The sequence below is a fragment of the Denticeps clupeoides genome, chromosome 6 (assembly GCF_900700375.1).
Source record: "Denticeps clupeoides chromosome 6, fDenClu1.1, whole genome shotgun sequence".
Lineage (NCBI taxonomy): Eukaryota > Metazoa > Chordata > Actinopteri > Clupeiformes > Denticipitidae > Denticeps > Denticeps clupeoides.
The window spans coordinates 614,528-637,592 of NC_041712.1; the positions used below are offsets into that span (position 1 = coordinate 614,528).

The following is a 23,065-nucleotide window of genomic DNA, read 5'->3' on the forward strand; positions in this document are numbered from 1 at the left end:
GTTAATTCTTTCCCCATTAATGTACACACAGCACCCGATATTGACATAATATTGACATTTGAGTCAAGCTGTGTTTGATTATACTGTTTGGACATGATAAGGAAAGCCACACATCACACATATCATGTTTAGTTTTGTTTTTATTAGTCAACAATATTTACTAATGTGATTTGTTAAAATTATCGACACATGACCAGCATTCTCATGATTGACATTGCCTCATTTCCCTTCCTGCTCATGTCCCTCCCTCCCAGGGACCAACACACTGGTTCAGGTATGTTGATGACAGCTGGGTGAAGATCAAGAGCCAGGAGGTACAGGCCTTCACAGATCATATTAACTCAGTGGACACAAACATACAATAACAACCATCTGGCCTTCCAGGACTGATAGAAAGCTGGACATAGAGGTTCACAGAAAACCCACCCACACTGACCAATATCTATTGTTTGACTCACATCACCCACTACAACACAAACTAGGAGTAATCAGGACTCTGTACCATAGAAAAGAGAACATTCCCACCACCACAGAAGCCAGAAATAAGGAAGACAGGCATCTAAAGACACCCCTTAAAGCCTGTGGATTTCCCAAGTGGGCAATTATCAAGGCAGGATCCTCCTTCAAGAAGAAGACCACAGAACAACCTGAATCCCAGGGCCAATGGACAAAAGTGGTCCGAAAGACTGATTTTCGGGAAACACCACATACCTGTCCATTTCAAACCTGCAAACACACAGAGACAGAGACCCGTCCATCCCAAAGACCGGATACCTAAACAGAAGAAGAGCAATGTAGTGTATGCTGTCCAGTGCGTTGAAGAGTCACTCCACTCCACTCCAATCATCCTGCCTTCTTCCCCTTCTCCGCTCTTTTTCCTTGACCAACAGCAACATCTCTCCCACACACAAAGGAGGGAATGTCCTGGACCTGGTCTTCAGTCGTCCTTCTCCAACTTCTGACCTTTCTTCGACTCCCCTTCACATCTCTGACCACCACTTCCTGATCTTCACACTCACTCTACCTACAGGATCCACAACAGTCCCCCATCCATCCTTCACTCTACACAACCTTCACACTGTCTCACCTTCATCTGTATCTTCCTGCATTCCTTTCACATCTCCCAACCTCTGATTCATTCTGTCCTCTATCAACAAAAATACTTCTCCCCGTGCGCCCTGGCTCTCCGATACATTGTGCAGTAATCGAAGAGTACTTCGAGCAGTGGAGAGAAAATACAAGAAATCACAGCTTGACTCAGACCTACTGTATTACCAGAGTCTTCTGTGCACATTTTCCACTAACCTCACTGCTGCTAAAACTGCTTTCTACAAAGCAAAACAGGAAGTCTCTCCGTACTCAACCATACTCTTATCCGTACCCAAGTCAACCCAAGTTTTGCCAACTTCTTCGGAGGAAAGATTGAAAAAAATCTGTGAGACATTCTCCACCACTAATCCTACTCTTCCCTCTGAAAACGACTCTAAAGGTCACATCTGATGAAATCATTCAGATAATATCTATAGGCAACCCAACCACCTGTCCACTAGATCCAATCCCTTCTGCAATGCTTCAAACCATCTCCCCTGACCTCATCCCTTTAATTTCTTATATCATAAACAGCTCAATGTCATCTGGCCATGTACCATCCGCCTTTAAAACAGACAGGGTTCTTCCAATCCTAAAGAAACCCACTGCTGATCCTACAGACATCAACAACTACAGACTAGTTTCCCTCCTCTCATTTCTTTCTAAAATCCTTGAGCGCTATCAGTTATCACTTCATCTATCACAGAACAACCTCCTGGATCCCAACCAGTTTGGCTTCAGAACAGCTCATTCTACTGAGACTGCCCTTCTGGCGGTTGCTGAGCAGCTACATGCGGCCAGATTGGCAAAACTGTCATTGGTTCTTATTCTCCTCGACCTCTCTGCAGCATTTGACACAGTTAACCAGAAGACTCTCTTGTCAATCCTGAAGAGGCTTGGAATTCGGGGCTCAGAATGGCAGTGGTTTGCTTCCTACCTTGATGAGCGATCTTACCAAGTGACTTGGAAAGGATCCACCTCTACCTCATATAGACTCTACACTGGTGTCCCTCAAGGCTCAGTGCTAGGTCCTCTCCTTTTCTCCCTCTTGGTGAGGTCATTTCCTCACATGGATTATCCTACCACTGCTATGCCAATGACACACAACTCATCTTCTCCTTTCCTCCCTCTGATGTACATGCTGCTTCCAAAATCTGCATGTCTAACTGACATCTCATCTTGGATGGTAGCCCATCACCTCCAACTCAATCCCAGCAAAACTGAACTAATATTCATTCCAGCAGATTCTTCACCACATCAGGATCTTGCTATTTACCTGGACAACTCACAGTTGTGTGTGTGTGTGTATTTATTAGTGGTGGGCCGTTATCGGCGTTAACGTGCTGCGTTAACGTGAGACTCTTATCAGCGATAAAAAAAATATCGCCGTTAATCTATTCACAAAGTTGGGTTGGGAGCTGGGTCTATACTACGCAAGCTATTGTGCCGGAGTTAAATGGTTACACTAGATTTATAAGTATATTTCTTCTTTCTTGTGTCTTTTATTTTCTTATTTCCTAAAGACTTTTATTTTGTTTTTGAGACCCGGTTCAGGTCTCTTGGACACATGGCGTGAGCTGTGAGAGGTGCGTGGGGTTTGTGTGCAAAAAGTTATTTCTTTCATTTTAATTTATGTACATATTAGGAATATTTTGCATGTGTGTTATTTTGTGAAATTTTTTATGTTCTTTTAATACTGTATATTGTAGAGAGAGGTGCAGAAAGACACGATATGTGACACGACCTTGCTTTTTGTACAGGAATGCAGTATTGTAAATTGTGAATGCTTTATGTTAATGTTCAGTTCTCTTGGACACATGCCGTGAGTAGAGAGGTGCAGAAAGACGCGATGTTCTGACGCGACCTTGCTTTTTGTACAGAATACACTTTGCACAGAATTTTCAGTCAATAGTTTTTCTAAGTGGAATAGATATGCTCTTTTAAAGAGGTAGTTCAAGATACATGCATACAGCCTGGCACTTGAATCACTGGATTGATAACATCCTTGTTATAAATCTTGATGGAACTAGTATGTATGTATCAGGTTTACACTCTGTTATTCTAAACCAGGCCTCACTGGTGCATTTTACAGGTGTAGGGTGCTGCAGCATTGAATAATTTAGGACAGAATAGTCAGAAATGCTTACCTCTCTGCAACTCTAACATGCTGATAGCTTACAAGCAGTTAGTTAATAATATCCTATTTTCCCCTGTTATTCTGGCATTTGCCTTTTTTATTTGTTATTTGACTGAAAATCATCATGGCACCATGTTTCAACATATTGTAAGATTATTTTTTTGTTGCCAAAGTATTATTCTACTACCACTACTTCAAGGTAAGTGGCGGTTTTCAGCTTTTATCATTTTAATGCTAGTCATGGCAATAATGATTGTTTTCATGTAATGGCTGTACATTTCTTTAGATGATTTTATTTTACATTTGTGAAAATGCAAAGAGAAAATTGCTCAATACTAAAGCCGCAATTGGAAGAATGAGCAGGAGAAATAGGAAGAATGTGGAGATAAATTGTGTGGAGTCAGGGTCCTATCAGGGTCCTATCAGGGTCATACGTCTGTAGGCATGTAGTAATTTAACCTGCTGCCACAGGGCACACAAATCCAACACAAGTAAAAGCAACGATGCCCCAGGTAAAATAAAATACATTTTAATGTACTAAAACATACTGTAACTGTACATTTCTATCTTAGCAGAACTTTAATATACGTAATAGTTTTTCTTAATTGGAATAGATATGCTCTTTTAAAGAGGTAGTTCAAGATACATGCATATAAGAAAAGATAAGATAAGAATTATGTGTATGTAAATAAAAAAGGAAGGGATTTGAAGTGTAAAACACAAATAATACTGAAGTAAAAAGTGCCATTATGATATAGAGAGATTTTCTAGAACCATTTAGGGTTGGTACAACAATAAAACAATATTGAATTGCTAGAACAGAGCCTCTTTCCCTACACACATCATGTCATTGTTTCATGAAATTAAGGAAATTCTGCAATAAATGCTTTAGGTAAATCACTATTAAATCAATGTTTGACACTATTTTTATTACATTAACAAAATTGTTTGCAGTTAATTTGTGAGCCATGCAAAGCAAAAACTGATGAGCAAATGGTGGTATGAAGGTAGCGTCAGTGAGATCAACTCAACTGCATTTGGCCATATGCGAGCTTGAGCATCCACGCAGAGGGGCGCACTGAGATCTGCCCTGCCAAACCAATCCCAAATTTGCTTCAGCACTTGTGGGTGGAGCCTCCATTCCCTCACACAAGACCATGTTCAGATGACCCGGAATGTGGGAGTCAACATGTGACGCGCACTCCAGAACTGGAGAACACGTGCCAGGCACAGTAGCAACAGGGAGTTTAGCCCCCTGCCTGATAGGGTCAGGCAAAGATGCCGCTGGGCCACCACTGTAGCAGCCATGCCCCATCCAAGCAAGACCGCTGCACAGCGTTAGACACAGAAAATATAATCTGAGGCGATTCTGACATATCACTGCTTTTTGGTCAAAAATCCATTTCATCTTGTTCTCGGAGGTAGCAAGGGAATCTTTAGCAATTATGGTTGCATACCCCTATATGGCCCATAACCATATAACCTTCTGTACTTTGGTCACCAGTAGTGACCCTTTGAATGCAGGGGGCGTAGTGAGTTGTAAATGACAGGCGCCTCCCCAGGCGCCTTTCATGGCTGCCCATTGCTCACTAAGGGTGATGGGTTAAAAGCAGAGGACACATTTCGTTGTGTGCACCACGTGCTGTGCTGCAGTGTTTCACAATGACAATCACTTCATTTTCACTAGTGTCACGGTTTGGCCAGCAGTCCATGTCCACAGATGTATCTTGTGGTCCCATCCTTGGACTTCACTGGATCCAATCCCCTCTAACGCCCCTCAGGACCTCCTTGCCAACAGCCTTCAAAGGGGCTAGAATCATTACAAATCTTAAGAAACGCATCACCAACCACTCAGAAATTCTCAATTTTAGGATTCTCTACAATCCTATAACAACAACAATAACAACATTTATTTCTTACATATCCCAAAATCAGTTGACACCCCTCACACTTGACCCTTCTGCACACAAGGAAAAACTCAACACAAAAAAAGGAAGAAATATTGGGAAGGAGTGATACAGAGAGGGATGCCCTTCCAGGGTAAAGTGAGCCTGCACGTGGTGTCATTGCAGGGTTTGTAATGGTTTGTCCAACAAGATAAGTTAAGATAAGATCAACAAGAGAAAAAGTCCTACAGTTGTAGGGTTGGAGAAGTCCAAAGTGTAGTCCAGTGTCATGGTGTAGAGTACGTGTCCATTATGATGCTACTGGTCCATTTGAAGATCCCTGAAGCTGTAGTTGTAACGGTGGTGGTGGCTGTGGTGACCCTCTGGTTCGTTTCATGCTCAGTCCTCATTTAGCAGTTGTCAGGAACCAGGATTTATCTGCTGGTCTCTACACTGGAGTCTGCCAGTAGTCTGGATGCTTGATTCAGTATCTCGGAGAAAACAAACAGAAGCAGCGGCAGATGGTGGCATCGTGCGACCGATACTGAAATATGTGGTTATAGTGGTATATTGGTGCTACAGTGGCCCGGTACCCTAACTAGGACAGCCTAACTAGGGTGAATTTAACACCATCTGTGCTTAACAGGGGGACTATGTGATAAAGTGGACTTAATAATTGACACTGTGTCTGGGACTTTAACAGAAGACCATGAAAGATGTGTTTTCAATTTAGATTTAAACACTGAGACAGTGTCTGAGTCCCGGACACTGACAGGCAAGCCGTTCCACAACTGCGGAGCTCTATAGGAGAAGGATCTGCTCCCAGCTGTGACCTTCTGTACTTTGGGTACATATCACAACATGTAATACGCCATCTACAATCAACTTTCTCACTACCTTACTCAGAACAGCCTTCAGAACCCAAATGAGTCTGGTTTAAAAAAAAAAATGGTAGCATGGATCATGTGACATGGAAGGGGACCACATCTGCTCCTTGCAAGTGCTCTACTGGTGTCCCTCGGGGCTCACTACTTGGCCCACTCCTGCTCTTCTTTAAAACAAAATCTCTTGCTGAGGTCATATTCTAACACCGATTATGTTACCACAGCTATGCAGGTGAGCCGAAACTCTTCATCTCTGTTCCACAAACAACAACAAAGTGAAGTGATTGTCACTTGTGATACACAGCAGCACAGCACACGGTGCACACAGTGAAATTTGTCCTCTGCATTTAACCCATCACCCTGAGTGAGCAGTGGGCAGCCATGACAGGCGCCCGGGGAGCAGTGTGTGTGGACGGTGCTTTGCTCAGTGGCACCTCAGTGGTACCTTGGCGGATCGGGATTCGAACCGGCAACCTTCTGATTACGGGGCCGCTTCCTTATCTATTATTCCTCATCCTGGATGCATGGTGTGACAGACTGGGTTCTTTCATGGAATTTTTTTTTTTTATTAAAGCCCAAACTAATCTTAAGGCTGTGGCAAACACAAAATATGTAGCATTGATATGAAGTGTAGCCATTTTATCTTTCTATTAATAAGATACTGTATAACTCTACTGTGTATTTACATATGGAGCAAAATACCTTTTAAATTAAAGCACAAACAAATCTTTAGGCTGTGGTGTACAAAAAATATAAATATCACAGATTTAAAATTTGTCTAGAAGAGAGTTAAGTGTATGTTATGTATATACGTTTTGAAAAAATTATTGTTGGAAAACTATTTAGTATTGTCTTAATGATTTTATTCTATTTGGATATCTTGGGTAGGTTAGGGAACACTTTTATCCACTTTTACTTTTAGTGGCCTAATTACAAATTATATATGCTGCAGATTTGTAATGTAGTTTATCAACAATGTATTAAACCAGAAAATGACATTTTTTTAATAGAATTGTAATTGAAATTTGTTCCGTGGTGCTTTGTGAATCTTGCTTGCATTTACTGCAATGAAATGTTATTTAAATAACTATAAAATAGGTAAATCTTTACATTTGTACCATAGACAAACAACTGTTAGATGATGAGCAAAAGTGAAAATGATGATAATTGCATTTAAATCAGTGGAAGTGGAAATTATTAATATTGCCCCAGCACACATAAAAACAAAAAATAGGTTAATGCAGTTCCCACACCACATATTCTTAAATGTCTGATATCTTTTGCATCCATAGAGGGTTTATTCACTCCTGGAATGCAGTTTATTAGTTATTTGCAAAGTTTGATTGGGCTTGTGTTTGAGTGTGAAAATGTTGCACAGAGAATTTCAACTTGTTACTTTGCTCACAGGCTTGGAGGTCAAGGATAATGGTGAAGTGGTCTACAGAGAAACCAGCATAGAAGGTGTGGTTGAACATGCAGTAACCATCGAGTGTGGATCCACCCTCCCAAACATCTACATTTGGAGCTTCACTAAGCCAGGAACAGATACCATCCGGGCAGTTGTATTTAACTTTGGTGGAGGTCCCAAGCTCCAGAAACTAGCTGAAACGTTGGGCAATTTGAGCGTTGTTGGAAACAGTGCCTCTCTGGCCATCTCCAAGCTGCCTGTGGATGCAGAGGGGCTCTACACGTGTCAGGCTCTTTATGACAGCCCACAAGGAGTCCGACTTTATTATTACTATGTGCGCCTGTTTGTTCTAGGTCAGTGACTGGCTTTTTCAGTTATATATGTTTGTCTTGTAACAGGAGTAAATGGGTAATAATGTGCTTGTGCTCCCACAGTGCCAGTGTCAAAACCATACATTGTTCTAAGTGATGCTTCTCCAGTAGAGGGAACGTCAATGTGGATGCTCTGTGCCCTGGAAGAAGGCACCGGACCCATTAACTACACCTGGGAGCAGGAGGGTCAGGATGGTGCAATCCGCACTCTGGCTCAAAGCAACAGCAGCCTCTTTAATATTCCCTGGGTAGCCCGTAACCTCACAGGAAGGTACAGGTGCCTGGCCAAGAACCAGGTCAACCAGCAATGGAGTGATCAGACCTGGATAGATATCATTTGTAAGTTGTGATGGTAAAAACTACCTTAATGAAAGTTAAAAAAATATGAATGTGAATGAAAATGTAATCATTTTACATATTTTTTCATGTATGTAGTTGGGCCAGACATTCCTCACATCGACATCATACCAAACTCTATCACCACTCAAGGCTATTCTGTCTTGGAGAAGGAAACCATTTCTTTTATATGCCAAACCTCCTCAAATCCACCCAGCAACTATGTCTGGATCTACAACAGTTCCAAGGTGGCAGTGGGACCACAGTATACCATCAACAGGATTCTGCGATCCCAAACAGGGTCTTATACGTGTCAGGTTCAGGGCACGTACTTTAATGCAAGCTCAAAGAAAACTGTCAGCCTTGACGTTTACTGTAAGTACACGTGTGAAAATATATATGCAGTATTAAACTCATTGGGCTTCTTTATTTTATTTTGCGGAGCAAATGTTACACTCAACCTATCCTCCTGTCTCTGCAGTGTGAAGCAACTAGTGTGTTAACCACTAGTGCACTATACAGTTATGTGGACAGTGATAATATCAATAATCGCTACTTATTTACAGATCCACCTGAGGGATTTCCAATATGTAACATATATCCTGCTAACAACTACAATGACCTGAATCTTTGGTGCTCATGGTATGGAGGATTCCCTGAAGCCATGATGTACTGGAGCCCTTTCCCTCCTGGGAAGAATGGTCAGGGATACTCCAATGCCACCCTCATCCAACTGGGCCCAGACACTGCAAACAATTCAGTTTTTGTCTGCTATGGTTCTCATGCTGCTCTAAATGTATCTCCAAACTGCAGCATTCAGACATGTAAGTAAGAAATGTACTTTTGTCTCCTGGTATTCACTGCTAGATATATCAAAAAACATTGAACATGTTTCATATGTGTTTGTGTTGGGTACTGAGCTGTTTTGTCTATTTCATTGACAAAAATAACACTAGGTGGAACAAGAAAATGTCTGAGCTGTGCGAGTGCCCTGTGGGATCAGGACCCCTGAACTACAAATGTCTTTAATGCACAGCAAAAACGAATTCATTGGCCATTCTGTTCCAATATTTTGGAGGGTACTTTGCAACAACTTAATAAAATGACCAGAAGTACAAAGTTGATATTAGTTCTCAAAGGGCATGTGTATAAATAAGTAAAAACTGGGCATTTTTTTATTTTTATGTTTGAATTCTCCTACTAATATATATATATATATATATATATATATATATATATATATATATATATATATATATATATATATATATATATATATATATATATATATATATATATATGTGTGTGTGTGTGTGTGTGTGTGTGTGTGTGTGTGTGTGTGTGTGTGTGTGTGTGTGTATGTATGTGTATATATATATATATATAATATATATAATTTCCATAAAGGTGTGTATTGCTTATATTCAAAGTAATATCCACATGAATGAAGGGTTGCCAGGTCCACCACTAGCTTTGCACTGCCTCTGCCAGTCATCAGCATGGTTCCTGCCTAGTGGGTAACACACTTGCCTATGGACCAGAAGACCCAGGTTCAAATCCCACTTACTGCCATAGTGTCCCTTTGCAAGACACTTAACCCTGAGTGTCTCCAGGGGGGGACTGTCCCTGTAACTACTGATTGAAAGTAAATGTAAATGCTGTAAATGTAAATCATCCTGATGTATCATCACAACAAGCAATTTTCTTCCAGTGCTTTGTTGTCAAGTTCTAGAGCAGGTCATTATGGGCACCCTAATTTGGTATGCAGTTATGCAATTGGGATCCACTAAAACCTTTCTTTTTTGTATATTTGCACGTCTTGAGATGCATAAATGAGCCTTGGTCGTTAATGACCCGGTCACTGGTTTCCGTTTTTAGGACATCTCAACTTGAGCCGAGCCTGGCAACCCCACCATGAAAAAGACGTGTCATTGCTTTTACCATGCACATGATGTTTTCTGCGTAGTGACAGTTCAATCCCCCAAAAATTGCTGTAAAGAAATTGGGTGATACAGCTGTTACGGCTTCTTGGCACAACATCTGTATTATTACACTTTAAGCATGGTTGCTGCTTGTGTGGTAAAACATCTAGTTCACTATACAGTTGTTATATTTTGTTGGTGTTTTGATCCTCATCTTTTTTTTGCAAACATGTGTTGCTGCAGAAGTCCAGCTTGTCACATACACCAGAAACTTTTTGGCCATCTCTCTCCACTCTCTCCCACTCTCTCGGCAGTGGCAGTACACCGAAAGGAAGTAATCTGGGACTGAGGGAGCATCAGGATGCTGCATCTTCGGAAATGGGTCGGTAGCATCAGTTTCCAAACGGGAGTAGACAAGGGCAAGACAAAGAGAAAGGCTTCCAAGCAAAGACAGGCTATTCCACATTGACAAGCAAGCAATGAACAAAATGTCTGCCAGACTTTTATATCGGACGCCAACTCTGGCCTTGTCTACCTACAGGTCAGCGGCCTTGTCTACCTACAGGTCAGCGTCCCAAAATTCATCCTGGGAGACCTTAGCCCCAGTTCCGTTCCAATAGCTTTAAAACCACAGATGGTGACAAAGTACTTTGACAGAGAACGTCTTTTCTTACTCTGAGAAAGTGAAAGTTAAGTGATTGTCATTATGATACAATGCAGCACAGCATATGGTGACACAACAAAATGTCGTGTCCTGCTTTTAACCCATCACCCTTGGTGAGCATTGGCCACCATGACAGGCGCCTGGAGAGCAGTTTGTGGGGACGGTGCTTTGCTCAGTGGCACCTCAGTGGCACCTTGGTGGTCCAGGATTCGAACCGGCAACCTTCTGATTATGGGGCCACTTCCACCCACCTATGAACCCACTCCTGATTTGGGTACCGAGCAGGCAGGTACCGAGCATCTGGAAGTCCCCAACACCTCACTCTGTGGATCATCAACTTCTGACCAACAGGACATAGAGAGATCAAGTCAACTACCTTCTCTGTCCTCTCCAGCACCCCCAATGCCTCCCTCCAAGGCTCCTGTGTCCTGTGTCTGCTCATCCTGTACACGATGTCATCTAGTAAAGTACATGGATGACACAGTTCTCCTGTCTCTGCTCTCAGGCTTCTGATCAGCTCAGTGCTTAGTGAGTTTGTGCAGGGGTGTGACAGTTCCTTATTGAAACGAAACTCCGAGAAGTCTAAGGACATGGTAAGCAGAAGGTGACAGGATTCCACCAGCATAATCCATGGGCAGGCACTGGTAGAGGAGTACAAATATCTCGGCAACTATCATTGATGGTACCCTAACACTTGTCTCCAACACTAAGGACATTCATTATAAGGAGATGTCATCAGTGGCTCACAGCATGTCTCAGCAGGGTGTCCTATGTTGTCCTATGCACAGCACAGGGAATGTCTTCTCTAACACCATCAAACTCCTGGTAACAGCACTTTCATCTGTGTGCATACAGCCCACCGGATTCTTCAGGACCCTTTCCATGCTCTGTTCCCCGAATTTTAGTGGCTTCCCTTGGGACGATGGCTCTGCTGTCCCAACTGCAGGACACAGCGAAGGAGACTCCCAGCACTGGACCTTTTTATTCATCCACGAACAATCCGTCCCCTTTACATATTTATTCTGTACTTGCCTACCTAATGACAATCGTGTACAGCTTCTTTGCACTCTGTACCTGCACTTTTTTTTAAATTTAATTTAAACAAATTGAATGTGGATGTTACGTGTGATATTTATTAAAAAAATAACAATTTGATTAATAAATATAGGCACAATGCTTACTGTATACAGTTTTTTGGGTTTGTTAGAAGACCATTGCAGAAGTCAGCGTTTCTGGAGAAAACAGTTTTGACACATACTCAGGCCTGCTTATGTTTCTCGTAGTTAAATCACAAATAGAATATCATTCAGTGCATTGATTGGCATGAAAGGCAGACTGAAGTGTCATACCAAGCAAGGTGAGGGACGAGGCACAGGAAATTAAGTGAATTACAATAACAAGAATGAAGCTGGCACCCAGATAAAAAACAGAACCACTCAACAGTGAGGCCAAAGGCACACTTAAATATAGTTTATGTGATAAACCTGTTGGTCATCAGGACCACTAATCAGTCTATTGTTTGCATTGTACACATGTCTGTGTGGGAATGGTTAATATCATGTAAAATTTCATAAATATTACTTTGATATGTTGTTTTCTCTGTTTTAATAAGCTTAAAATGTAATATATTCTGTCATTTAGGGTACCCCCCCCGGAGAACCAAAATGTTTTGCAAGTAGCACACGTAACAATGAGAACCTGGTGCTGTCTTGCTCCTGGGAGGGGGGATCTCCTAGAGTCCTGCTGTGGTGGACCTCCATCTCAGGACATCTACAGGGCACGTCTGAGGAGAGTGCAAGCATTTTGTTTCTACGCTCCAATACCAGCTTCAGTGGCAAGACCTTTTTCTGTCATGCCCAGCATCCATTAATAAAGAAGCAGTGTGTTTTGACAATAGGTGAGAATTCCAAATGATACACTGTTGTTATACTATATTTTATTATATTATATTATATACAATCACTTCACTTTCACTTTCATTATATAATGTCATATTATATTATCAGTGTTCATACTTATTTTGAATTCAGCCCAATGGTTTATGCTGGTTGACCTAAATGCTGTGAAATGCTGTTTTCCCTCAAACCTCTATGATGGAAAAACTTGTATACTGCCAGCCTAGACCAACAGAACATGAAGATTGCATTTTTTTATTTTATTTTTAAATGTATATGTTTAAGAACGATATCTAGCTTTGGAAGCTTTGACAGTTTCTCATGACACTATTAAATCATTTCGATTAGCGCATGGCATGACTTCTGGCATGCACCCACCAGAAAGCATCATCATCATTGTCTGCGTGATTAGGCACAACTGTTGCACATTCCTCGTTGTGTCTTATTCTTTGGTTTGTTTTGCAGAAGCACCAGTTCTGATTACCCAGAGTAATACTGTATCAGTTACTGAGGGACGGGACATCCAACTCACGTGCACTATGAAGGTCTGCTACCCTGCCACAGGGATCACCTGGTTCAACAGCCTAAAGCAAAGCATTAAAAACACAACAAGGAAATATGTTGTGCAAAGTTCAGCAGCCTGGTCCAGTCTTACTGTGCAGGACACAGACAGCATGCAAGACAGTGGTCAGTACTGGTGCTCAGCCACCAATGCTGTGGGGGCAGCTGAGATCCCCATCTTATTGGTGGTAAAGGGTAAGCTTGTTTTATATTACACTATATTTAGTTCACAATCATATCCAGAGAGCCTAACAATCTGTGATTTCAGGAACAACCATCCTAGCACACAAAATGAGCATGAAGTAGTGTTGAGTGTTCATTTTAACAATTGGTAACACCTTGAGTGAACAATGTTTCTAATGGCCTTCTATCGCTGCCTCTGGGCTGCCTGATGGTGCACCTAATGTGGGAATTGTGATGAGAGTGATGGTGCACCTAATGTGGTAAAGAAAGCTCCATTGGGGAGAAGGCTGTGAAGAGGTGCAGTTAAAATGTGGAGTCTGAATGAAACATTATGCAGTGTAATAACAGTGGAGCAGGTAAACAGTAATTACTAATCAATCAGAGTAATTATGCAGCAAAAGGCCAACTTAGCTGTGAGGGGTGAAAGTTTCAACCCTGACATATTCTCCTCAGACTATGTCCACCAGGTGCTGCAGCATGTCCTTCAAAACCATCTCGAAAATGAGCACTTTAACAACAACAACACCATTTATTTCTTATATAGCCCAAAATCACATACAGTATGTCTCAATGGGCTTTGACAGGCCCTACAATTGACACCCCCACACTTGACCCTTCTGCACACAAGGAAAAACTCCACACAAAAAAAGCTGTAGGAGAGAGAAAAAAAAGAAAGGAAGAAACGTTGGGAAGGAGTGATACAGAGAGGGACCCCCTTCCAGGGTAGAGTGAGCCTGCAAATGGTGTCAGTGCAGGGTTGGGGATGATATAATGATAAGTCCTACGGTTGTAGGGTTGGAGAAGTCCAGGATGTATTCAGTGTCATGGTCTAGATTACGTGTCCGTAATGATGTTACTGGTCCATTTGAAGATCCCTGAAGCTGTAGTTGTAACGATGGTGGTGGTGGCTCTGGTTTGTTTCATGATGTGTCCTCGTTTAGCAGTTGACCAGGACCAGGATTTATCTGGTGGTCTCTTCACTGGAGTCTGCCAGTAGTCTGTACGCTTGATTCAGTGTCTCGGAGAGACCAAACAGAAGCAGCGGCTGACGGTGGCTGATACGTATCTGTCACTGGCCGAGTTCGGGGACGCATTCGCAGGCATGTTTGGAGCGGGTGGAGTAGTCGTCGTACTGGGAGAGGAGGACCGGAGGCGCTTGGCCGGTGATAGTGCGGCCGGAGGTGAGCTGGAATGGGAGCTGGGCCATGGGGTAACGGGGAAGGAGGCGAAGGATGGAGGCTGGACGGGAGGGCATCTGGGATGGCAGGAAGATGGGATAACAAACTGAAGGTCAAACTCAAGGTCAATGGCGGGCGAAGGTCGTGGTCACAATGGGGAATCCGTTTAGCGATCGTCGTCACAAGAGGGGCAGGCAAAGTTCTAGGTCGGGGACAGGCAAAGGTCGTGGTCATGGATCTCTAATCAGTCAAGTGGGGGGGAATAGGGCTGGCGTCTCTGGAAATAAATTAATTGACACTGCGTCAAAGTGAAGTGAAATGAGTGTCTGGGACTTTAGCAAAAAGCCAGAGAAAACAGATAGGTTTTGAGATTGGATTTAAACACTGAGACTGAGTCTGAGTCCCGGACACTGACAGGCAAGCTGTTCCACAACTGCGGAGCTCTATAGGAGAAGGATCTGCTCCCAGCTGTGACCTTCTGTACTTTTGGTACCAGTAGTGACCCCGCACCCGTTGATCAAAGGGGGCGTGGCGGTTCGTAAAGAACCAAAAGTTCACTCAGGTCACTCAAAAGTTCACTAATTACCCATTATCCACATTCTTTTACCCCTATTCACACACATTACACCCTTTTGATTGATGTGGGCACTTAGACGCTGCCTTGTTGTTATGATATTAATATATTTTGTCAAAAGTCCTTTATAGAATTATTCTTGCTACATTTTCAAGCTGCTGGTACTGACGAGAAATCGGCAAATAAATCTCATTCTCCAAGGACCCCACCACACCTCTCACAACTCACCAGCAACATCCACAGGGATCTGAACAACAAATTGTATTTATTGAAAGGCTGGGAATTTTTAAATGCTTGATTGATTTCTGGAGCGGTGTTCAGTTGAAAAAATACACTACTCTACACTAATCCTGAGCACAAATCAAATTTTTTCATTTTTCAAACTCGGTTAAAGCATCGATTCCCTTTATGAGATTCTGATTTTCAGCTGATGCATAAATTCCTTCATAAACCATGCTTACAAAGTAGACTTGCTGCAGAAATGTCCTAAATGCTTACACACTGATTAAAATGAGTGCAAGTGATATGTGTCAGCCTCGCAAATGAGGTTGCATTTACACAAAACATCTGCCGGTTCCACAGAAAAAAATGGTCAATTGTCAATGAATTGTCAATTGTCCACGCCAGATGTGACACCTCTGCAAGGTGTTTTCCTCTATGTTGGTCATGCTGGTCACTGCATTGATGGCACCCCTACCAACACTGGATGTATGGTGGCATGCCAGAAGAATGCCCTGACATATACATACAGTATGCCCTGATCCCCACATGGCTTCTACCACCCTAGAACATTACTACTCTTCAATGATTTTATCAGCTACTGTTTAATACTATGAATGCTATTTCGTTTTAAGTTTGATAATAATGTTCTATGCTCCCCTTTAGTGCCAGTATCAAAGCCATATGTTACCTTCAGTGAGTCCTCTCCACTAGAGGGCACAGCCGTGTGGATTCGTTGTGACCTTGAGAAAGGTACTGGGCCCATTAAGTATATCTGGGAGCAGCGGAACTGGGATGGCATGGACAGAACTGTTGCAAAGGGAAACCTCACCTTGGTTCATTTGGCCAAAGTTACCCGGAACCATACAGGCTGGTATAGATGCACTATAAATAATGATGTCAACCAGCAGCAGAGTGACTGGATGTGGTTAGACGTCATTTGTAAGTGTGTAGTGTTCTTTCTTTTTTAAATCATATCTGAGATTTGGGAGACAGATTGAACAAAGAAAGATTTTCTTTTTATCTCTGCAGATGGTCCAGATATGCCCTCTATTTATGTGGTCCCATCCTCAGTTTCTGAGCAAGGCTCTTCAGCCCTTGAGAAAGAAGCTATCTCCTTCTTGTGTCAAGCTGCTTCCAATCCTGCCAGTCAGTATGTCTGGTTTTACAATAATTCCCAGGTGTTTGTTGGATCCCAACTCACAATTCCCAGCATCCTTCGTCAGCAGGCAGGCTACTACACTTGCCTGGCACAAAACACATACCTGAAGAGCAGCTCCAGGAAAACCATCACCCTCACGGTTTACTGTGAGTCACCTGACTAAAGCATATGGCTCAAATGCATTTATTGCAATAAATACATTTAGATTTTTGGAGGAAATTTTATAAGAATCTAGAAACCCACCCAAATACCCAATGTGCACTAGCACTAGTTAAGAATTAAGGGTCTGTTTCGCTAAATTCATTGATAACTGAGGGGATTAAAATAAATAAGTGATAAATATTCAATTGGACATAGTACCTTGGACATTTTTTATTAAAATATTATTTGTTTACAACACAGTATTCGTATGACTTCCTTCCCAAAGTAGAATGTAATTTAGCAACAGCATTCATAGCACATGATGTAGAGAGAAACATTGGTCAATACATGAATTGTGCTAATAAGATGTCCAGAAAAAGAGAGATTATAGTCAGGGACAGATTATGGGTAAAAAAAAAACCAAAAACGCCAGCATTGTCTTGGATGGCTAGTTGCTATGTCACCATGCCACTTGTGAGTCCAAACTAGTGCGGTGTACTGTGTCGTAAAAGCAGAATGATGTTGACAAAATCTTTTGCTGCTTTTTACCTCGAAAAACGTGAAAAGAAGGTAAGTAAGTTGGATCTCAAATTATAATCAGTATGGCCTAATGCCATTAGCTCACGTTAATGTTAGAACCAGGTTCCCCATCTCTGATTATAGAGACAGGTAGCAACGTAGCACAACCAGATCGTACCGTAACAAACATTATTTGCATGTCATACAATTCATGCTCTAAATCAAAGCACTTTTGCTAATCATCCCATTTCTATTCAGCAGCCTGGTTATTACCCTGGGAAAAGAGAGGTCTCTCCCCATGACTTACACATTGCAAGTTCTCCAATGTGAAAAAAAATGTGTTTTGGGCTAGGGGCCCCACGGGCCCCCTGCACCCCAAGGGCCCCTGGGCAGTGGCCCCGCTGGCCCCGTCCGTAATCCGTCCCTGATCATAGTTAATGTTTAACAGGCACTAATAGAGTTTACAGTTCCACGGCCCCTGTGACATTTAGGAGATTAGGACTTGGCCTCTTGGCAGCAGAACTGAGGGTATGTTGATTGTCTATAACAGGAAATCTCACACACAGATCAGTACCTATTTATTTCTTCACATTTCGTCTTACATTTACATTTTACATTTACAGCATTTATTAGACGCCCTTATCCAGAGCGGCTTACAATCAGTATTTACAGGGACAGTCCCCCAGGAGCAACTTAGGGTTAAGTGTCCTGCTCTGGGACACGATGGTACTAAGCAGGATTTGAACCTGGGTCTTCTGGTTCATAGGCGCGTGTGTTACCCACTAGGCTACTACCACTTCTGTCTTTAATATCAAATTTAGCAGGAATGTATTTCTATATCAGAGTTACCCTTATTCTTGTAGACCCACCAGATGGGACTCCATCTTGCACCATTTTGCCTGACAATAACTACACTGACCTGGCCCTCTGGTGCTCTTGGGAAGGGGGAGTCCCTCAAGCCTCATTGTCTTGGAGTTCACTCCCCACTGGCAAAGATGGGCAAGGATCTTCCAGAGTTTCCCTGATCCAGCGAGGTCCTGACACTGCAAACAACTCAGTATTTGTCTGCCACGGCTCTCATGTTTCTCTCAATAAACCAACAAGCTGCAGCACCAGAGCATGTGAGTGAAAGCATAAATCTGTAAAATTGCAACACTCAAATTCAAATTGATTTATGTTCACTGTTTATTATGAAATCCCATGTTCAGGGTTTCCCTCAGGAGAACCACAGTGTTTTGCCTATGCCACGCGTAGCAATGAATACCTGATGTTGTCCTGCTTCTGGGAGGGGGGGTCTCCCCGAGCACTGCTGTGGTGGGCGTCCAGCACAGGAGACATTCAGGGGAAATCTGAGGAGAACGCCAACATCCTGGTCTTACGCTCGAGTGCCACCTACAGTGGGAAGGCCTTTGTGTGCCATGCCCAACATCCATTACTTGTAGGAAGCAAGACATGCAGTTTGAAATTGGGTAACAGTGTCTCAGTCTAAAACCAGTCTTTCAAATATTCTGCTGAATATTTAAAGGCATTCATATTATAAATCTGAGTTTTCTTTTGCGTGGGTTGTCTTGCAGAAGCCCCAGTTCTGGTGACCCAGCGCAGTGTGGTCTCAGTATATGAGGGAAGCGACATCCAACTCACCTGCATCCTGAGGGCCAACTATCCAACCACAGATATTACCTGGTACAACAACCTCAAACAGCGTGTTGTGGACATGCCCAAGAAGTACCTTCTCCAGCGTGCAGCAGCCTGGTCCAATCTGACAGTGCGAGAAGCAGACGGCCTGCAGGACAGCGGCCAGTACTGGTGTTCAGCCACCAATGCTGTGGGGGGAGCAGAGATCCCCATCCTGCTTGTGGTGAAGAGTACGAATTGATATATGACAAATACAAATATAACCAACAGCTACCAGTGATTAATATCTAATAGGAACTCATTATTTTATGTATTGTAATGTAGTTCTGCGTAATCAGCTGACCTGTTTCTATCTCAGGATATCCAATGCCTCCCAATGTGACCATCAGTAAGATCATGTACAGCAGCCATCAGCGGTCAGACATTGATTTAGAGTGGGTTACGAAGACAGAAGGGGACCTGACTGGTTTCATCATCGAACACAGCTGGCTGCCACAGTCCATGAGAAGGGAAAACAGCACCATCGCATGGCAGACAGCAGCAACCCTACAGCCAGACATCCGCAGTTTCAAGATAGGAGGCCTTGATCCAGCTGGCCTCTACACATTTCGTATCAAAGCAGTCAATCACCGCACTATAGGGCATCCCTCTCAACCCAAGACCCCCGGTGAGCTATAAACACCTATATGCTGTTTTAAAGGAAAACTCTGGTCACGTCGAATATTGCTTTATTTTTCTCTGCTCTTCATTCACTGCATTGTGTTAATTGATGAAAATAAACTTTTAACTGTTATTTTTTTTTTATTCTTAGTTTATTGATTTTGTGTAGGAGGTGGGGGATGTGCATGTGTGTACTGAGAATTGGTAAAAAAAAAAAAACTTGTCCTTCCTAATGACTTATGAACATTGTACTAAATCATACGTCACACTTTAAGAATCAGTGGAGTAAACTGATCTCACCAAGTTTTTGTCAAGTTGTATACAGTGCAGTTAGAAAATATATCTGGCACCAATCTAAAGTTAGCTATATATCCTGAGCACCCCTGTCTCATGGTCTGGATTTAAAAATGGAGGGAATACAGCTACTTTTTTTATCACAAAATGATTTTTTTTATCATTTAATCAACAACTTCACAAGCATTCATAAACTAAACTTAAAAAGAGAAAATGACTACTATGAACTACGAAAACTATTATAAACTATATATTGTCAAATGGAAAAAAATAATTTAAAAAAGATGCATCATAGTTGACATCTATGCTGACAGGAGTTAAAAGTTTATTAAAAATTATACAAATTACACTGTTGATTCGGAGCTATTGCAGGGGTACACATAATATGTGTCCTTTGGATTGTATTTACATTGCATCCGGAAAGTATCACTTTTTCCACATTTTTTATGTTACAAACTTGTTCCAAAATGGATTAAATCCTTTTTTTTTAGCAAATTTATTAAAAATAAAAATCACATGTACATAAGTATTCACAGTCTTTGCTCAATACTTTGTCGATGTATCTTTGGCAGCAATTACAGCCTGAAGTCTTTTTGAATATGGTGCCAAGCACAAGCTTGGAACACCGATCCTTGGCCAGTTCCACCCATTCCTCTTTGCAGCACCTCTCAAGCACCATCAGGTTGGATGGGAAGCGTCGGTGCACAGCCATTTTAAGATCTCTGTTCATGGCACATGCTGTCAATGTGCTTTCTCAGTTTTTTATTTTCAATAAATTACAGTAACATTCTTTCATGTTTTCATTATAGGGTGTTGTATGTAGAATTCTGAGGGGGAAAATTAATTTCATTTTATGAGATGTTTTAGGATTGACTCCGCCCTGACCATTTCTTCAGCAGATCCACTCCACCTAGCCTGGAGGTCACAGCGTATATAAGCAGGGTGAACTGCAGTAGCTTCTTTTAATCAGAATGAGAATTTTTTAATAATTATTTAATTATAATTTTTTGTAATTTGGACGTTCATGAGAAATACTTTGAAATAAAGAATATTTTTCTTTTATACATTTTTTCTTTAATGTGTCATTATTGATCTCCCTTTTTTTTTACACATCATATGTTATGTAAAATCTCCCCTAGCTCCATCAAGATGTAATAAATCCATTTTGGAATAAGGTTGTAACATAACAAAATGTGGAAAAAGTGATGCACTGCGAATACTTTTGGATGCACTGTATTTAGTTTTCATTAAGTTTTCATTGTGCAGCTAATAATTTTATAATACAAAAATACAAAATACTTCAAAATATGCTATTTTGCTAAATATGCTAAATATTAACCTTGTAACAAAAATACATTTTCCCAGTACAATTGGATATTGAGGCCGTTCAGATGGCTTTTTGTCAGATTTAGCATGAACTGAGTTTGAGGGCAATAACTCTGCTCTTTTCCAGCGGACCCACCCTTCAGTGCATACCCTGCAGTGGTTGGAGCAGCACTTGTGGGCATGATTGTTGCAGCAGCAGCCAGTGTGCTGCTCTTTATGTGCATAGTGAGAAACCGCAACAACAGCCCACGTAAGTTGCCTGTAGCTCATCTATACCTGTTAGTCAGGGGCAGGACTATGTGGCGAACACAGAAGGCTTTAATGTTAAAAATGCAGGATGATATGTGGCCATTGAGAGAACTCACATTCAACTTTCGACTCGCATGTGCTTGTTCCTCAAAATAGCTATATTAAATTAGTAATCTTATACTACAACAAATAATATAATTTGGCTACACCAGTGACCAAATTGAGTGTGTTATACATCAAAGCAAAAAGGAAATAAAAATGGTTGTTTCTCTCTCATCCCACAGGCCTTCATGACCTGATATATGGCATGTACGTATAAGCACTGATCAGAAGTTGTATCATGTCCTTGATGACCTCATGTCATGATAAATAAAGTATTTGAAATTCACATATTTCATTGTTCATTTCAGGCAGCACAGCCAATCGAGGGAAGAAATCAACTTGCCAGAGGATGAGGCAGCTGGGAGAGATGAGGGAAGACACTGATATGGCCATGCAGATCACGCATATTTGCAGTTGGTATGACTGATAAACCCATGTTAAACAAAACTCAAAACTACTTACACATCACTTGGAAATATACAAAATATACACAAATCCGGTAATACATGAAATATTCTGATTTCAATACATGAAATACTCTGATTTATGACATATTAAACCCAAACAAACTATAACTTAAAAACAGTCAAATGCTCAGCAAATTTACAATAAAACATAATGTTTACAGCAAACAATATGTATTATCAAATAAATGTCCTAAACAAATGAGTATGTGATGCCTTGTTTATATAAGGATTGTAAAAGAAAACAAATGCAATAATGTAATAATAATAAAAGGAAGTGCAGTTTTACGGACATGGACTACTGTTGAGTGACTGTGACTCTGTTTAACAGTGCTGATCTGCTGACAGAATATGACACACAATTAAACACACAAATGTGAATATAAACAAGACTCCGTGTGTGCCATTTGAGGGTGTCAGATGGAATGTGCCACTGTCATCTATAAACCTTGGCTGCCCTCTACTGGTTGACTCATTCATTTGAAGTCCAGGGTCTACTTTTTATAATTCTCATGGAGCCATTAGTAGGTGGCCATTCTACCAACCAGGTGATTGACTTTATTGCTCATGAAGGTTACCACTGTATATGAATGTATATGAAGACGTGTAACCAGAATATTCATTGCTTGGCTAGGTGAACTCTCTGGTGAGACAAAGACATCATGGTTTGGAAATTTATACAAGGACACAAACTTTGGTTCCTATGCTAATCTGCAACCGTATGGAATGTGCATCAATAAATAGAGAGACTGATACATCTGTAGGATTATTTGCTTGAATCTACTCCCATTAAAGAAAACTAAATCTTAAACATAACAATGACAGTTAGCAGAAGCGATGCAGGTGCCCCACGAGGAACCCCAGCAACCCACAAATAAGACTACCCCACTCCTGTTGCAATGTGGCCTGCGATGATCATTCTCGCTGGTTTCCCAGTGCAACCCTGCCTGCTTTTATTATTCTCTCTGCCCTGCTCTGTGGTATAACAACCATACTCATCTACTACAGAAGACTGAGACTTTAACGTGGCGTTTTCAGACCACAACTTCAACTTTCTCACCACAACTTCAGCATATCTAACTTCCACGTTTAAAGACAACATTAATTCTAAGGAAAGCCTGTTCAAGGTCTGCCTTGATCTTTAGGTTTAGCTGTATTTGGACCCTAAAAGTTAGGCCAGCATGGCCCAAACCTGGTAAGTACAGC

At 41.6% G+C, this 23,065-nt stretch overlaps 2 protein-coding genes across 2 annotated transcripts; both read left to right on the forward strand.

The window, feature by feature from the left end:
* Positions 1-3,252: 3,252 nt before the first annotated feature.
* On the forward strand, positions 3,253-10,382 carry LOC114792105 (V-set and immunoglobulin domain-containing protein 10-like 2). The gene is made up of 6 exons (XM_028982986.1): positions 3,253-3,425; positions 7,404-7,757; positions 7,839-8,114; positions 8,211-8,486; positions 8,678-8,935; positions 10,348-10,382. The coding sequence occupies exons 1-6, from the start codon at positions 3,254-3,256 to the stop codon at positions 10,380-10,382; spliced, it is 1,371 nt and encodes a 456-aa protein (XP_028838819.1). The 5' UTR covers position 3,253.
* A 2,817-nt stretch (positions 10,383-13,199) lies between these two features.
* Positions 13,200-21,986, forward strand: LOC114792857 (V-set and immunoglobulin domain-containing protein 10-like 2). Its single transcript, XM_028984341.1, has 10 exons — positions 13,200-13,348; positions 15,974-16,249; positions 16,340-16,615; positions 17,993-18,250; positions 18,338-18,598; positions 18,704-18,994; positions 19,123-19,431; positions 21,172-21,294; positions 21,578-21,602; positions 21,704-21,986. Exons 1-10 carry the CDS (start codon positions 13,267-13,269, stop codon positions 21,777-21,779), a joined length of 1,977 nt encoding a protein of 658 aa, XP_028840174.1. The 5' UTR covers positions 13,200-13,266; the 3' UTR covers positions 21,780-21,986.
* The last annotated feature ends 1,079 nt before the right edge of the window (positions 21,987-23,065 follow it).

Excerpts from the sequence above, each read along its gene's own strand:
- LOC114792105 (XM_028982986.1), top strand. The coding sequence starts at position 3,254 with ATGCTGATAGCTTACAAGCAGTTAGTTAATAATATCCTATTTTCCCCT. Across the intron at positions 3,426-7,403 it reads TCTACTACCACTACTTCAAG|GCTTGGAGGTCAAGGATAAT; the intron begins GTAAGTGGCGGT and ends CTTTGCTCACAG. Across the intron at positions 8,936-10,347 it reads AAACTGCAGCATTCAGACAT|TGGCAGTACACCGAAAGGAA; the intron begins GTAAGTAAGAAA and ends CTCTCTCGGCAG.
- LOC114792857 (XM_028984341.1), top strand. The coding sequence starts at position 13,267 with ATGCAAGACAGTGGTCAGTACTGGTGCTCAGCCACCAATGCTGTGGGG. Across the intron at positions 13,349-15,973 it reads CATCTTATTGGTGGTAAAGG|TGCCAGTATCAAAGCCATAT; the intron begins GTAAGCTTGTTT and ends GCTCCCCTTTAG. Across the intron at positions 21,295-21,577 it reads AAACCGCAACAACAGCCCAC|GCCTTCATGACCTGATATAT; the intron begins GTAAGTTGCCTG and ends CTCATCCCACAG.